This window comes from Mustela putorius, unplaced genomic scaffold, assembly GCF_011764305.1.
Source record: "Mustela putorius furo isolate JIRA1106 unplaced genomic scaffold, ASM1176430v1.1 tig00003871_pilon_pilon_pilon, whole genome shotgun sequence".
Classification (NCBI taxonomy): Eukaryota; Metazoa; Chordata; class Mammalia; order Carnivora; family Mustelidae; genus Mustela; species Mustela putorius.
The window spans coordinates 8,193,768-8,207,808 of NW_025422023.1; the positions used below are offsets into that span (position 1 = coordinate 8,193,768).

Genomic DNA, 14,041 nt, shown 5'->3' on the forward strand with positions numbered 1-14,041 from the left:
TGCCATTTGTGATGATGTGGATGGAACTAGAGGGTATCATGCTTAGCGAAATAAGTCAATTGGAGAAAGACAACTATCATATGATCTCCCTGATATGAGGAAGTGGAGATGCAACGTGGGAAGTTTGGGGGGTAGGAAAAGAATAAATGAAACAAGATGGGATGGGGGAGGTGGAGACAAACCATAAGAGACTCTTAATCTCATAGAACAAACTGAGGGTTGCTGGGGGGAGGGGTATTGGGAGAGGGTGGTGAGGTTATGGACATTGTGAGGGTGTATGCTGTGGTGAGTGCTGTGAAGTGTGTAAACCTGGCGATTCACAGACCTGTACCCTTGGGGCTAAAAATACATTATATGTTTACAAAAAAAAAATTCAGAAATTAAAAAAAATCTTTGTGACCTTGAGTTGAGCATGGTTTCTTAGATTTTACCCCATTGACTGAAGGAAACCAGAATGTTACCCTGAAATATCTTTGACATAAAAATTATTTTGACTGCAGCCAATTAAGAGGCAGCCAACACAGGAAAAGCTTTTCTGCTTAAGGGCAGGATATAAATTCTCCTTTTACTGGAGACAGACTCTTACTAGCCCAGAGAAGAAACTAGCGGACTCCGCAAGCAAAACTTACTCCATTCATTTTCCTTCCAGATATTTTCCTTCAATTTTTTTCCTGCCCTTGGAAGCCTAAACTACTTTCTTTTGTCCAGTCATTTTTCTACAAACTTACTGTTCTTTGTTCTAGATGTTATATAAGCCAAAATTCTAAACCACTGCTTTGAGTTAATCTTTGTTTTAGGTTTCTCATGTGTTGTGCACTGCCCATGTTAATAAGCTGTTTTTTGTTAATCTGTCTTCTTGTTAGTGTCCCAGATGAAAACCTAAAATGGATAGAGGTAAAGTTTTGCCTTCTCTACATGAAAGATAAAAAAATAGATATATTTTGCTTCATTAGAATTAGAGATTATAGTGTTTTAAAAGTTACCATCAAGAAAATGGGAAGACAATCTATAGAATGGGAGAAAATATTTGCAAAATATCTGTCCAATAAGGCTCTTGGCTCCAAAATATATTTAAAAAAATACTTACAATCCAATAATAAAAGACAACCCAATTTTTAAAAAATGGAAAGAATTAAATAGACGGTTTTCCAAAGAAAATATACAATTGTCAACAAGTACATGAAAAGATGCTTGGTAGCATTCGTCATTAGGGAAATGTAAGTCAAAACCACAATGATACCACTTCATGCCCACTAGAATGACTATGATGAAAAGGATAGATAGCAACAAGTAGGGATTGTAATTAGGACAATTTATATCCTCTGACTTTTCTGGTGAGAATGTAAATAGTGCAGCTGCTTGGAAAATCAGTTCCTCAAAAAGTTAAACATAGGGTTACCATGTGCCTCAGTAATTCCACATTAAGATATGTATCACAAAAACTATAAAGTACTCATGAAAGAAATTGAGGAAGACACAAAGAAATGGAAAAATGTTCCATGTTCCTGGATTGGAAGAATAAATATTGTGAAAATGTCTATGCTACCTAAAGCAATCTACACATTTAATGCAATTCCTATCAAAGTACCATCCATCTTTTTCAAAGAAATGGAACAAATAATTCTAAAATTTATATGGAACCAGAAAAGACCTCGAATAGCTAAAGGGATATTGAAAAAGAAAGCCAACGTTGGTGGCATCACAATCCCGGGCTTCAAGCTCTATTACAAAGCTGTCATCATCAAGACAGCATGGTATTGGCACAAAAACAGACCCATAGATCAATGGAACAGAATAGAGAGCCCAGAAATAGACTCTCAACTCTATGGTCAACTAATCTTCGACAAAGCAGGAAAGAATGTCCAATGGAAAAAAGACAGCCTCTTCAATAAATGGTGCTGGGAAAATTGGACAGCCACATGCAGAAAAATGAAATTGGACCATTTCCTTACACCACAAACGAAAATAGACTCAAAATAGATGAAGGACCTCAATGTGCGAAAGGAATCCATCAAAATCCTTGAGGAGAACACAGGCAGCAACCTCTTCGACCTCAGCCGCAGCAACATCTTCCTAGGAACAACGCAAAAGGCAAGGGAAGCAAGGGCAAAAATGAACTATTGGGATTTCATCAAGATCAAAAGCTTTTGCACAGCAAAGGAAACAGTTCACAAAATCAAAAGACAACTGACAGAATGGGAGAAGATATTTGCAAACGACATATCAGATAAAGGACTAGTGTCCAGAATCTATAAAGAACTTAGCAAACTCAACACCCAAAGAACAAATAATCCAATCAAGAAATGGGCAGAGGACATGAACAGACATTTCTGCAAAGAAGACATCCAGATGGCCAACAGACACATGAAAAAGTGCTCCATATCACTCGGCATCAGGGAAATACAAATCAAAACCACAATGAGATATCACCTCACACCAGTCAGAATGGCTAAAATCAACAAGTCAGGAAATGACAGATGCTGGCGAGGATGCGGAGAAAGGGGAACCCTCCTACACTGTTGGTGGGAATGCAAGCTGGTGCAACCTCTCTGGAAAACAGCATGGAGGTTCCTCAAAATGTTGAAAATAGAACTGCCCTATGACCCAGCAATTGCACTATTGGGTATTTACCCTAAAGATACAAACGTAGTGATCCAAAGGGGCACGTGTACTCGAATGTTTATAGCAGCAATGTCCACAATAGCCAAACTATGGAAAGAATCTAGATGTCCATCAACAGATGAATGGATCAAGAAGATGTGGTATATATACACAATGGAATACTATGCAGCCATCAAAAGAAATGAAATCTTGCCATTTGCGACAACATGGATGGAACTAGAGCGTATCATGCTTAGCGAAATAAGTCAGGCGGAGAAAGACAACTATCATATGATCTCCCTGATATGAGGAAGTGGTGTTGCAACATGGGGGCTTAAGTGGGTACGAGAAGAATAAATGAAAGAAGATGGGATTGGGAGGGAGACAAACCATAAGTGACTCTTAATCTCACAAAACAAACTGAGGGTTGCTGGGGGGAGGGGGTTTGGGAGAAGGGAGTGGTATTATGGACATTGGGGAGGGTATGTGATTTGGTGAGTGCTGTGAAGTGTGTAAACCTGGTGATTCACAGACCTGTACCCCTGGGGATAAAAATATATGTTTATAAAAAATAAAAAATTATATTAAAAAAAAAGATATATATCACAAAAGAAATGCCACATAAAAACTTGTATAAGAATCTTCATAGCAGCATTTTTTGTAACAGCTGAAAAGTAGAAACAACTAAAATGTCCTTCAACTAAAAAAATAAACAAAATGTGGTAAATCCAAACCATGAAATACTATTCACTCATAAAAATAAATGAACTACAGATAAATGTAGAGCGTGGCTTAACCTAAGAACATTCTGCTATGTGAAAGTCGGATACAAAAGATCATATACAATATGATCCTATTTATGTGGGTTTTTTTTTTTTTTACATGAAATTTCTAAAATAGGCAGAGGGACCGAGAGTAGGTTAGTGGTCCCTGGAAGTGGGGAAAGGAGTAAATGGGAAGTGATTAGTAACAGATACAGGGTTTTTTTTTGGAGTGATGAAAATGTTCCAGAATTAGATAGTGTGACGGTTGCATAATCTTGTTGATATACTGAAAATCACTGCGTTGTCCATTCCTGAAGAGTGATTATGATGGCATATGAATTACATACATAAAAGAAAAATGACTGCAAATGATCATTACTCACCTCCACTTATAAGTGTTGTCGTTAACGAAGAATGTGTTGGCTGCAAAGATGTACTTGAGAGTTTCTCTCTGGTTGCTCCTAGTTTGATAAGATAGATGACATTATTATTAATCATAATTTCATCTCACCTGCCAAAGAATAAATGTCAGTCAAATCTGGAGGTAAACTAGAATCTCTCTACAGTGGTACTGTCAGCTTTTGTCGATCTTTAATTTTTTCATTTCCTATCTCCTTTAGTGTAAAGTAAGGAACATAAGTACTGAATGCTTGGGTGACCCAAGGAAAACACACACACACACACACACACATTTTTTTTCTACGATAGGACCCCAAAACAAATTTTCACTGCAAATTTTTACTTGGGTATCTTTAAACATGCAAAAAATATATATTGCAAAAATACATGATTTAAAATTGTTATTTTTCCCAAGAGAAAAATAACCTGGTCAATAGGACCTTCCCCCCCAGAATTCCATTTCATTTTGTTGATTTGATTATGACCCTGCAACTTCCAAAATTACATAAATTATAAAGGAACTTGCAAATTCTTGTAATTAGATAATTTTTTCATTTATGAAACATACACTGAGTTCCCAGTCTGTGCAAGACCATTTTCTAGACTCTTGAGGGCAGTGTCAAACTCTTGGTCATCTTTGTAATCTGAGTAGTATTGAGGCATTCCTGGCATACGATAGGCATGTAGTAAATGTTGTTTTCAATAAGCAGGGACTCATGTAGAACATGGGAACCAAGAAAAGACAAAGATTTGCTTTATGTAGTGAATACAACTTACAAATATGATAGCCCTACTAGTCAACATTCCCTTCTTAAAACACTTTAGGATATCCTTTTGTGATTAGGGCATAGGTTCTATTTTTATTGTATGACATATATAAAATCCTGGTTCTTAAAGGAATGCATGCTATATTGGGGGAGAAACAATTTGGCTCTGCACAGTTTAATAATTTAAAACCCCTCCAGAAAAAAGTTTTCAAAGGTAATCTGGCTGGATCTGTCTAACAGAAGAAACTAAGGAATCACAAGGAAGTTAAGATCTTTGAAAGGTCACTGGGGACAATTGTCTCCAAGCGGATGGTGGAGGTATTCTCCTCTGCTCCTCTCTCCTCACTTCTTATTAGAGGAGATAGGTTATTATAGAAATGGAAAATGGCTGTAACATGCAGATACTGGGAATTATAATATGTGGAGTGTGCTGAAGCACTTAAGACATTCTCAAAGTCTTCTCTACCCAATATGGGGTTATATTTTAAAAGAAGAAACCAACAAAGGACACATTATTCCTAAAAGCTAGGTTTGAGATTTTTGCATTGCCCAATCACAGGGATGCCATCTTTCTTTTTTAGAGAGAGAAAGAGAAAGAGAGTGGGAGCACACAAGCTGGGGGAAAGGCAGAGGGAAAGGGAGAGAGAGAGAATTCCAATCCCATTCTCCATGCTCAGTGCAGAGCTCAAGATTAGCTCAATAACTGAGCATGACCCTGAGATCATGACCTGAGCCCAAATCAAGAGTTAGGTGCTTAACTGGTTGATCCACCCAGGTGTTCCCAGAATGCCATCTTAAGGTGAAGATGCAATGATATAAATCAACTGTCCTTTCCAGCCAGATGTGGTGAATTTGTTTTCATTTCAGCACTACTCTTGGCATTCTTGGTACCAAGAACAGGCTAAATTGATTTTTTATAATTACCTTGCTTCATATGTTTCACTGGGATATGTCTCCTATTTCACTAAAAATTTCAAGAATAGGAATGATTACAGGAAATAATCAGGATACATATAACAATAATCATGAATATAAATAGAAAAAGTATAAGTGTGTGCAGTTCTTGAGTTTCTGAAGCCCTTAACCCTTTCCTTTTATAGCTACCCTGACTTCATGTTTGACAGAGGAAAGAGAGGTGACAAATTTGAGCTTTGGCCCGAGCATCAGCCCAAATCTATTTGGTTTCAATATCAGTCTTGGTCTTTGGAAAACTGAAGAGCTGAATGGCTATCCATTTCTGGAGATCCTGAACTTTGTGAACAGTGAACCTGTAATCATGAACATGATCATTTGTATCTAATCAATGTTACTCTATCTATAACAGAAACAGAACACAATTATTTTAGATTTATATTTAATGTATGAATATTCACTTTCCAATATGGATAAGCATTCTACGTGTAACTTACAGTAAGATTCTTATGTGCTAAATATATTGAAATTCTGAGGTATAAATGCATCCTTATTAGTGCAAAAGTAAAATGTACTAATACTAATTAATGAGGATTGTGATTTCTGTTAATTTTATGTGCAATGACTAAGAACTTATTCTAGTTAATAAAAGAAATAGATTGAATTTAATATGAACAATAAGATAATACTATAGCCATATGTATTTAGGGATATTATATAATCTTGTTTATAAAAGACTATAGATGTTTATGGATATTTATAAAAGATTAAGATATTTATAGAAGATTAAGTCTTTAAAATATCATAATTGTACTCTATTAAATTTTTAGTAAACTATCATCCATAATATTTTCCAAAATAATCTTTTGGACCTTGGTTTAGTTCCATTTAGGACATCAGGGTTTCAAGAAATTGCCTAATTTATAAACATTTTATATCTTATGAGTATAAACTAAAAGCAAAAAGCCAACTTTATAATTTCAAAACTCCATGAAAATGAAAACCCAAAAAATATTGTACAAAGATACCCCAGGGAAGTCATTTTCTTTTTTTCTTTCTTTTTTTTTTTTTTAAGATTTTATTTATTTACTTGACAGACAGAGATCACAAGCAGGCAGAGAGGCAGGCAGAGAGATAGAGGAGGAAGCAGGCTCCCCACCGAGCAGAGGGCCAGACTGGACGTGGGGCTCGATCCCAGGACCCTGGGACCATGACCTGAGCCGAAGGCAGAGGCTTTAACCCACTGAGCCACCCAGGCGCCCCAGTAAGTCATTTTCAATTCAAACTTACTAAGGTATATAAAGACAGTGAAAAAAAGAAGAAAGATATGGAGAAAATGTGGTACCCAAACCTATTTTCTCACTAATAAGAGAAAATTTATAAGACTGCCTTTTAGAAGTCCCTTCTTTGCAGTTTTATCTTAGTTTCCAGAAACGAAGTCCATTGTAAACATCACCGTGACTGGCATCCTATATGGAAGAGATGGCCAAAAACAATGGGCTCCTCTATTGACCTCAGCAGACACTGAATATCTATTTAATATCAGAAATGTGAAATATCAGGGCTGACAAATTAATCCAGCTAATCCAAAAGAGTTTGATTATTAAAAAGTTTAAAAATCAAGCTGAATAATAATTATGTTTTAAGAATGATATTTCAGGTTATTTTTCTCTCTGAGAAGTTTATCTCATGGGGCACCCGAGTGGGTCCATTGGTTAGGCATCTGCCTTCGGCTCAGGTCATGATCCCAGAGTCCTTCATTGGGCTCTCTACTCATTGGGGTGTCTGCTTCTCCCTCTCCTTCTGCCTCCTGTTCTGTCTTCTTGTGTTTTTTTTTTCCTCTCTCTCTCTCTCTCTCTGTGTGTCAAATAAATAAAATCTTTAAAAATAAAAAATTTATTAAAAAATTAATCTCATGATGATGGACATTCAGTGTCTGCCAAGTGTTGATATTAACTCTGGCCACTTGGCCTTTGAACAAAATGGGCAGAGAACTTGGTACATAGCTAGGAAGAGATCAGGTCCCTTCTCTCTTATTGGGTAAACCTCTGAATGTGAAACCTACTCCAAGCAAAGCTGTCAGTCACTTCTGCCACTGTTGATACATTGCTACAAAAAGAGTTCTCATCTCAGTAGCACATTTTCCACTTTTCTGATGATGAAATTTCTGCCATTGTCGAGAAAAAGGAAATTTACGTGCTTTAGATAGACATAAGCACTATTAAATCAAGTATCTTTTGACTTCAAAATAAGAACATCTGGTTGGAAAGACAAAAGAAAAATAAAGAAGTTTTCCATGTTTTTTGTTGTGGTTGTTGTTTTGTTTTTGTTTTGGTTTTTGTTTTTTTTGCAAATACTTTTATTTTGTCTAATGACCATGATGTCTGGGACACCAGTGTCGTTCAGTCAGTTAAGCCTCCAACTCTTGATTTTGGCTCAGGTCATGATTTCAAGGTCATGAGGTCCAGCCCTGCATAGAGTTCAGTAGGGAGTCTGCTGGAGTTTCTCTCCCTCTCCTTCTGCCTCTCCTGCTGCCCTCTCTTTCTCTCAAATAAATAAATAAATAAATATTTTTTAAAAAATCACTTGACAACCAAATAAAAATGGAGAAACAGAAAAAGGAAAAGGAAGGAAGGAAAGGAACAAGGGAAGGAGGGAGGAGAAAGAAAACGAAAAATAAAGCAAATATGGTAAAATTTTGATAATTATTAATTTTGGGAGATGGACATATGGGGATTAATTATAGTGCTCTATTGTGGGTACATCTGGACATTTTTGTAATAAAAAGTAAAGCTTCACTGGCCTATTACAATTTGTATAATTGAATGTGAGTAATTTAAAACTCATCTGGGAGAACTTTTAAAGAACACAGACTGGAGATTAGTTTTTGTTAACTGGTTTATATAAGACAGTGAAGTGCCCAGAAAAGAAATTTAGAAGAAGCTATGTGTGTGTGTGTGTGTGTGTGTGTGTGTTCTCTGATTTCAAGTGTTTTCCGAAGCGACTTGTTTCAGATAAGGGGCTTCAGTGACCCACTTTAGGAGGCACCAGTGTAAAGTTGTTAGGGTTATCTCTTCAGTTTATATGAGTAGGTAGAGAGTTTCCCTTCCGAGCTGGGCAGGTAAGATGAATTCCCAGTATCAGAAATGACAATTCTGCCTGAATTCCTTCTCTGAAGCTCCCGTCTTTCCCTTCCATGGTCACATAACATAACAGTTAGGGTCTGTGTTAATTTGACATTGTTAGTCACCACAGGTCACTATGGTCAGGGCTAGTAATCATCTCACTGAGAAAGCATAAGTTCCAAGGATTAATGTATAAATTGCATAACTTCAACCCTTTGAGTCAGTATGCAATATCAGTACCTACCTTCTCTTTATTGGTCCTTTTGGGGTGATTTTTTTATTACAAAAGTAACATGCTTTTACCAAATTAATGCAATTTTATGTCAAGAACACCACTGGCAACTCACAGAGAGAGTGAAAGAAAGAGAGAGACAGAGAGAGGAGAGCAGCAAATGCTTATACTTGGTGAAAGTATGAGCGTGCCTCTCTGCTTAAACCTGGAAAACATAGGGTTGAAACAATTTTTAAAAATAAAGGGCAGACAATCTCCCTTTGCTATCCTGCCTGCTTGCTCCCTTACAGTGCATTCAGTAAACTTCTATCTCATACAATACAATACAATATAATAAAGAAAAGAAAATATACAGTGCAGGAATTCGCTGGAGGCTCCATGGTCCTTCACTGTTTTTTGACTGTATCATTTGAAATTTTCCTTGGTTGGTGATATTGGTCCTACCACATTCTGGGAACAAAATCCCCTGTGTGGCCCTTTTTGTGTAAAGCTTTCTCCAGTTTGGTACAGGAATTCTAGGAGAACTGGTTTGGTTTCATCTTAGAATTGCACATTTCAGAAATAACAGACTATATGCATCAGACCCTTTTTCTTAGAGGATCACCACCCCAGTTAAGTCTCATGAACCAGCCCTCATTGGTCCTCAACATTTTATTTGAACTTGGTCTTAGAATGAAAATTAAATGGGGAGGAAGTGGAGAGGTGAGGAAGAGAGCAGAGGAATTCCAGCTATCTCCTCGTTAGGGTATATGATTTTCAGGTCTTCTTGTGATGTCAGCATCCTAACCAGAGTTCCTGCCCATAAGCGATAAATAAGCGATTCTATATTTCTCTCTCCATTGATTACAGAACCTGAATGATATGCCTCATTTTATGTGTGTTGCAGGATGGACAAGGCGGTATGCATTGGATTGATAACCTCTTGGGTTTTTAATTAAATGACCCCAATGGCTCATTTTACTTTTCATGAATGGTTAAAATACCTAGAACCATAAAACATGATGAGGTTGCAACTCAGTTCAGTAACAATAATGATGACATTGCTACGGAACCTTACAAATTAGTTCTGTTATTAGCCCAATATAACAAGATCCTTGTGTTATTAATATGGTTTTACCCTGTTAATGGTGATATTTAAGTGGACAATTGGAATATTTAGAACATATTTTTATAACTAAGGAAATAGGGATTTTTTTTAATTCTCTAAAAATTAACTTTGTGTATGTAACATTAACAATAGGATTATTCTCAAACAGGAGATGATCCAGAGGGATATCATCAAAGAAGCCTACTGTGATCTCAGGGTTCTGTATTCAAACCAAAATAACACATAAGTTTCAAAATAGTGAAATAGAACAGACCTTCATAACAATAGATGTAAGATCTCAAATTATTTTTCAGTGATTAGATTATATAGATGCTACTAATTTTATCTGCTAAGGTTAGAGTAAATTTCACTAAGAGTTAATCCTACCTATAGACATTTCACTCGTTGATCCCATAACAGTGTTCATTGTGGTGGTTGTTGGTACAGATGCAGTTGCCGAAGGAGTCGTTGCTGATGGTAATCCTTGAGGGACTATACTTCCAACATCTGCAAAAGGGAAACTGTTAAAGTAGCTGCTTTAAAGTTTACATTTATTTTGTCAAATACAGACTAGTACATTTAAGCAAAGCCAACTGTAGTGTACTCCTGCTAAGACAGTAAGTAAGGCATGGATTTGAAATTAATTTTCTAATTGTAATGAATTGAGCCTTCATTTCGCTATTTATTCACGAACTCTATCTGCTTCTCACCAACAGCATGAATTTTCAAGATAGCCGTCAGGAACAGTCCATAGCTCTGAAACAAAATTATAGCTGACAAAACTAGTGAGAAATACAAGTACAAATTTGAAATTTAACAATATTTTTAAGCCAACCTAACAAACATTGTCAGATGAAATAATTAAATGGACGTTCTCTGGACTGTGGATGTTTTACTAAATATTTTTATAGCACATTAAAATTATTAAGCAGTAAAATTTCAGTATTAGTACATCTCTTTCTGATATTAAAAAAAAGGATTTCTCCCTCTTTTCTCTTTCTACATATATGCCAAAGGAAGACAAAAAGTCTTGTTTTTAAATTTTTTAAAGAAATTCAATTAATTTTAAAGAAATTCAACATAGCAACATGCCTAAATTTTTGGCAATGGAACCACCATAAATATGCATTTTCAAATAATTTAGTTCTCTAAATTTTAACAATCAAAGGCACCAAAATGAAGGTGGCAAAACAAAACTTTGTTTTGCTGTTATATGTTTATTTTTGATAATACTTCTTTGACAATAGAAAGTAATAATAACTCTTAAAACTCATCTTAAAATATTCTTGTTTTTTCAAAGTGAAGTATATAGAACATAATTCTCAATGATTTATGGAAATATTTGTTTTATATAATATTACTGAATTTATTAGCTTTTATAGAATCCTTTTAATTCTGTGTTTGTTGGTCCTGTCTCTATATACTCACTGTTGTATCGAAGATCAGAAAATAACAAACAAACGTGTACGAAGGACTTGGACAATCTATTCATGCCCATGGAAGACATTGTGTTCATGTTGTTACTTCGTCCATAGAGAATATATATAGTATAGCACATTAGTTAAGAGGATGGACTTTGAGCGACAAAGACTTGTGTCTTGATCCCAGTCAAACTGGATATGTCGTTAGAGTAAATACATGTCATTAGTATAACTTTTCAAATTTAAAATTTTATCCAAAATTTTCCTGTTTGAATATGGAAAAAATATTCTTGCACATCGGGGAAAAGCAATATTTCAAATGTGAGGAGACAGAGCACACGTCCTGTTTCATTTTATAGACTTGTGGTGCTTGGACGTGCTAGCACTTAGCACTGACTTTGTTTATAGGCAATATAGGGAAATGGGTTGATGTATTCAACACATATGGATGTGTTCAGCACATCCAGGAATCACAGAGTGCCTTTTCACAGGCTTTACACAAATCAAGTCGAAAGCTTTTTCCACCTCTGGATACACTTCACACCCGTGTTCTCACCACTACTCCCTGACTCCCCCAGCAGGGAGAAGGAGCACAGCAAGCATGCATGATGTTATCTTTTCTGTATTAGTTATTTTTTTCCCGCTATTCTTCTTTTCATCGCAGAGTTTGTGATGTAACACTGATTTTTCAGTTTAAACTGAAGTTGAAGAAAGTTATTCCAAGAAGCACACACCACTTTGGAAAAATCACCTATAAATAACTGAAATGATCCCTATCTGCTGACTTGTTATAAAGTAACAACCTCAATTTCTGGGTATAATCAATATCTTCAAAGCCTTTTTTTCTTATTTCTTTCTTCCCTTCGTCTCTTCCGCCCTTCCTTTTTTCCTTTTCTCTTCCACAAACACTTACTGGGCAACTAATGTGAAAGGCATGATTAGATCTAGTGAAAGACTATATCATACTACATGGTGTCACCTGTGAGTATCTCTCAGTCTGGTAAGGAACACAATGCCTATACACAATAAATAACAAAGTTATTCTGTGTGGGGCAGGTGGATCACTGTTTTTCAAACTGCAGTTTATGGTACAAGTAAAGAGTAATTAAGATCTAGTTAGTAGACTGCAGTCAGAACTTTGGCCAAATGAAAGAGAAAAGAAACATTAGAGGGATACTGCAAATAATGAGGGTAAGTATTGTTTCATGAAGTTCACATGCACGTGGATGTGTATATGTGTACTTGAGTAAAACACGTGTCCACGCAAAATATGTTTCCTATTGTGATTCTGGCTAAAAATTTTACTGGATAAAAAAAATTGGGCAAGAGTTTTCAAGATAAAGGATGACTACCCTGCTGGCATGAACAAGGACTCCTTTCTGAAGAGTGGACTTAGGAGCTAGAATTTGAAGAGTAAGTAGCATGTCCACTTGCCTAGAGGAAGAGGCATAGTCAAAGGTCTGGAGGAGAAGTGAGAGGTAATTGAGAGAATTGAGAACAGTTGTGTTTGGCTGGATTGCTCTAAACTATGAAAGTACATAGAAGGCCTTGTCTGCCACAATACTGGAGGCTAGATCATAAAGGACCTTGAACACCAAACCAGGGACTTGGGGCTCTCCACTGGAGAGCTCTGGAGAGTGACCAAATAGAAATTCTAATGTAGGAAAAATGATGGGGAAGCAGGTGCAGCGGAGAATGAGAAGACACCAGCTGAACTGAGCAGCTAATCCCCATTTTTATGTTTCCTGATGTCTCTGACCTCTTGAAGTCATCACATGAGATCAGTGAGTTCACATCTATAAACTGATTTGTGGCCAAATACAAGTAGGCACATTTTTAATTAAAAAAAAAATTTTAGGGGTGCCCGGGTGTTTCAGTTGTTAAGCATCTGCCTTAGTATCAGGTCATGATCCCAGGCTTCTGGGACTGAGCCCTGCATCAGGCTCCTGCTCAGCGGGAATGGGGAGGAACAGAGGAAAAGAGAGAAACAGATTCCCCAGGGAGCAGGGAGAGCAGTGCAGGGCTCAGTCTTAGGACCCTGAGATCATGACATGAGCCAAAGGCAGATGGTTAATCAACTGAGCCACCCAGGTGAAGCAGGCACATTTTTAATGGTTGGTGAGGTAAGATTGAGATGTACTGCAAGGCTTGTCCTCACCAGACTGCTAAATTTGGTCACTGATTTCCCTGAGTAAAATCTTAATCTAGTAGTGCTCATTAATATCTCCATTAATAGTTCTTCAGATTGTCCATCAGAGAGAATGCCCTCCTTCGGCAAGGACTGACAAACCACCCCTGAAAATACTGAGTGTCAGTGTGTGCCAGGTCCATGAAAACATTTTCTGTGAATTAGCTCCTTTAATTCTAAGAAGAAACCATGATGCCCATACTCATATCATTCATCATTGTACAGATGAAGACAATGGGGCTCTAAAAAGAAAAAAGCAACTTGCCCGCATTATGCAGTGGGAAGTAACACAGCTGAAATTTTAATCCAGGCCCCTTGGAATCCAGAGAAGATACTCTTAACCACCACAGATTTTGCTATGGGAAGTTGGTTCCATGTAAAGCCACATCCTGCTGCTCTGCCTGTTCTCTGCCTTTGACGGGGTATGATATTAAAGGGGTAGAAGTGACTAGATACACTGATGTTTTGCCCTCATGTACCTAGGATGAGGAAACAGACAAAATACCTCACTGTTTTTTTTTTTCTTGAAACATACTATCATTTTG

At 36.7% G+C, this 14,041-nt stretch overlaps 1 protein-coding gene across 2 annotated transcripts in view; it reads right to left on the reverse strand.

The window, feature by feature from the left end:
* The window catches only part of EMCN (endomucin), a 108,648-nt gene that overhangs the window by 61,665 nt on the left and 32,942 nt on the right, over positions 1 to 14,041 (reverse strand). For both annotated transcript variants that reach the window (XM_004748172.3, XM_004748173.3), the window contains 2 exons: positions 10,275 to 10,394; positions 3,749 to 3,826 (listed from right to left, as the gene is read on the reverse strand). In XM_004748172.3, the coding sequence (XP_004748229.1) occupies positions 3,749 to 3,826; positions 10,275 to 10,394 (198 nt within the window). The remainder of the gene's footprint in view (positions 1 to 3,748; positions 3,827 to 10,274; positions 10,395 to 14,041) is intronic.